The sequence below is a fragment of the Sitodiplosis mosellana genome, unplaced genomic scaffold, assembly GCF_009176505.1.
Source record: "Sitodiplosis mosellana isolate CC-2019 unplaced genomic scaffold, AAFC_SMos_1.0 Smas_scaffold_688, whole genome shotgun sequence".
In the NCBI taxonomy this organism is placed as follows: domain Eukaryota; kingdom Metazoa; phylum Arthropoda; class Insecta; order Diptera; family Cecidomyiidae; genus Sitodiplosis; species Sitodiplosis mosellana.
Window position 1 is genome coordinate 1 of NW_022595930.1, and position 4,013 is coordinate 4,013.

Sequence of the window (4,013 nt, forward strand, 5' to 3'; positions counted from 1 at the left end):
TTTTTGTGGGGCTTTTTTACTGAAAAATTTTCTCAGAGGCACTTCATTTGAAAACAGAATTACGTTTCATTATTCCGCTTGCCCATTCATATATGAAAAATAAACCGCTAAAGTGTTTTTAATCTAATGCCCTCTTGAAGTGTGCTTATGAATGCCAAGTTCACAATTAAAACCCTGACACATACTATTCACAGAAGATAGAAAAAGTCGTAAAAGAGTTCACTAAACTGTATCTTTCATTTCGGTTGACTCAATCTATTACTAAGTGCAAATGCTGTTCGTTGTGACAACAATAGCACATCTCGTGCGGCATCACCACCACTGCCGCAACAAAATGTGTTTGAAAACATGTCATTTGGAAAATCCCGAAATTAAATACCGCGCAGATCTCACCACATCATCAGTGTCAATTTCTTGGTTCACGGAAGCACAGAAGGTCAAATAAAATGTAATTCGTGCGTATAAGCATGGTGTGCTTCATATCAGCAACCTCTCAAAGAGTAATTTTGAGAAGGGGAGTAAGCGAGGGAGAGAGAAACAATATCGGAAGAAGAATAATTTAGATGCAAAAAGATGACAAGTAACAACAGATAAATTAGAAATAAGATGAAAAAAATGAACACACACAAATTGTATAGAATAGAAAAATTTATGAGTGATCACTGATCATTGCTGAACGATTTATTTTTATAGTAATTGTTTACATTGTTTTCGCTTCGTAATTGTTGTGCGCGCATGACGAACAGACAACAATAGCTATGGTGAACATTTTCCAAAGTAATGGAGCATCAAATCAGCGGTTTTTTTTTCTCTGTATGTGCGCGAGCGCTTGCGTTTATCATTACTTCGCTCATTTGCTCGTCACTGGGCGATTTTCGGTAACAGTGTGAATTACTAAAATTGATTAATCATAGCAACGCAACTAAATTGTTGCAAGCAAATTCAACACCGTACACCTTTTGAGTTCTCTCGCCAATTTTTATTGAAATATCAGACACAATTTGTGTGTACCAAAAATGATGCGCAAGTCAACAATTAATTGCTGAAAAATCAGAAACGTAAAGGGTTTTACGCGGCACGCGTGTATTGTTGTTGTTGCTGGGTTTTTTTTTTCTCTCCAGCGTACTTGAAACGATAGAACATGGCAAAGAAAATAATAGCGCAAAAGTAGAGGGGACAACGATACGCGCCGCGTTTTGGCTCTACAGCAAAAATCACTTCGCATAGACACGTTATATTTTGGCTTTCATTCTGGCCTCTTATTCATATATTCTATGAAAATGATTTATTTTTTGGGCTGGGCTGTGATTTTTATTTGCTATATAAGTTCGTAGCGAAGATCACATCAGTCACACTTGCTAAAAGTTATTCGTTGAGATCACATCAAACAGTATTGTTTTCGTCTATCGGAAAATTTCATCACATTCATCAAAATGAATCAGGTAAATAAGGTTGACGCCAAGTGATTTACGTGCCCAATGTGTGAATAGTAATCTTGTAAATTGAATTTAAAAAAAATCAAACGTTTTTGATCGTTCATAGAAAATTTGCATCGCTGTTGTGTTTGTTGCCTTGTGTTTGTGCTTGACCAGTGCAGTACCGACATACGGTGGACTGTGTACGTATAATTGTGCTGATCGTGATAAGAATATGTGATTTTTAATTTGATTTCTACATTTTGTAGCACTAGGTTTGGGTCAACAGTACTCAAGAGGCTACGGTGGCTTCGGCATTAACCCATATGCCGGTGCTATCGGTGGCATTGGATCGACTGATCCCGTTTACACGAATGGATTTGGTTCCGAATACGGTTCCAGATATGGTTCGTACAATGGAGCATATTCAACACCATACTACAACCGTTACGGTGGTTTTGGAGGAGGCATTGGCAATGGCTATGGAGGTGGCTATGGTGGATACGGCGGAGTCGGCGGAGTCGGAGGAGGTGGTTTTCAATATTAAACCCGGACCGATCGCCAATACAATAAGAAATAATCATCATTAATGAAATTCAATTTATTAAAATCATCAAAGTGTTCATTTCCAAATGATATGCATACCTTTCCATCGTATTTAATTTAATAAAGTGATCTTTTTCTTCTAAATTCAACCCAAACGGTGTTTTCTTATCTTTCTCAGTTGAATCGAACGTTTTTCATACGAAATTGTGATTGTTATTTGGTATCTAGGTATATTTGGAGCTTCGCAACAATTTAACCAATTACAATTGGATTCGGTGAGGCCTATTTCCAAGGTGATGGTGGATAATGTTAATGCAATCAGTCAATTCAAAAAATGAGAGAAAGAGACAGAGAGAGAGAGAGAGAGAGAGAGAGAGAGAGAAAGAAACACAGATACATACAAAACGAGATACACTTTAAATAATAATAATGGTTTCACATGAGTTGCGGAATTTGCATTATGTACACCATAGTTATTAAATGCACAAATAAAGAACTATTGAAAATATGAATAATACACCATGTGATACAACAGCATTAGATACATATTCACATAGTAGAATGTTATTCTGAGCAACATTATTAATATTACAAAAAGAGAAGAAAAAATGTTACCCCAAAAATGAAATGAACAATTGCAGTATTCATAAAGAGTTATTTCTTTTCTGCGCTGAGGGTCAAGCGAATCTTGTCAAGCTGTTGCTGGATAAGGGCGCTGATTCAAGTGTCGTTGATAAGAATGGATATGGTATGATGGTATGCACCGATTCCGATGACATTTTTGACATGCTGTGTGAGTACAGAAACAAAGCGATTGAACGGGCTGTTCATGAAAATTTGACCGCTTTCATACCGTGAGTAATTTGACAGATAAAATTCGATTTACATGACATTGACTTCAATAACACTCTGATTGGCTCATATTGATTTGACGAATTTTTCTTTTGACTTCATTGCAGTGGTATCGAATGAACCGAAGCCCTCGATTTCGTCTGCCAACCGACCAGAAGTTGAGAGACGCAACGGCGTGCCTAAACGGTGTGCGATTAACAACGACTATCCAATAATTCGACGAAAACCTGCTAAAGGACCATAAACATGCATCTGAAGATGGTTTGAACTACTATATAACTGCTTCATTGGACAATGAGGTTTGTTTTTTCTGTGAATTCTCTATTTCAACCACAAGAATATGCCCTTGAACTCGCGTTTCTCTTCTATTTCAGAGAACAACACGAAAGTTTGTTATTAGTAATGGATAGGTAACTATAATTAGTAGATTAGAATTACTACTTATTTTTAAATTTCATTCACCTGATTCATAATAATCATCAACTAAATTGCGTCGAGAATAAGAAAAAAGAATCACTGCACCCTCCGTTAACCCTTTGACGACCAATGGGACACATATGTCCCATTTTGTTTTTCATCTGTAATAACTACATTTTTTAACCAATTTTAGTAAAATTGGTTTCGTTTGAAAGAGAATTAATGTAGCTATCAGAAAGTACCATAACATTGGATATTTATTGTAAACGCGATTGGATAGAACACTCTAAAGTCAAAAAATCTTAACTTTTTTTTCAACTTTCGCCAAATGCTATATAATTTTAACGGTGGAACTTTTAAAGCTGAATATTTGGAATAATGTGCGAAATGTCCATTACTTTCCAAAAATCATCGACTTTATTTAGAAAAAACGTTTTTTCCACTTTTTATTGCGTTTGGCGCGATGGGACATATGTGTCCCATTGGTCGGTAAAAGTAAATAAATACCCCGTATTTCCCTGTATTTTGGCCATTATTCGCGAATTTTCAAACACAAAAATTTACAAAAATATCATTAAATTCGTGATTAAATGGGCACAACAAAGCACAATTCAAACCATTTTCGGTTCAAAACAATTCTGAATATTTTAAAAACGAAAAAGATTTTACACGTAGTTCTTATGGGAGACATATTTTTTTCCACACAAAGGTAGTTACCGTTACCGACCAATGGGACATACAGTTACTCACAAAATTGTTCGTACACCTTGCTTTTCCGAACAA

General features: G+C 35.9%; 1 protein-coding gene across 1 annotated transcript; it reads left to right on the forward strand.

Moving 5' to 3' along the window:
* Nucleotides 1–78: 78 nt before the first annotated feature.
* Nucleotides 79–2,110, forward strand: LOC129570927 (neuropeptide-like protein 31). Its single transcript, XM_055450651.1, has 3 exons — nt 79–1,442; nt 1,543–1,618; nt 1,685–2,110. Exons 1-3 carry the CDS (start codon nt 1,434–1,436, stop codon nt 1,960–1,962), a joined length of 363 nt encoding a protein of 120 aa, XP_055306626.1. The 5' UTR covers nt 79–1,433; the 3' UTR covers nt 1,963–2,110.
* The last annotated feature ends 1,903 nt before the right edge of the window (nt 2,111–4,013 follow it).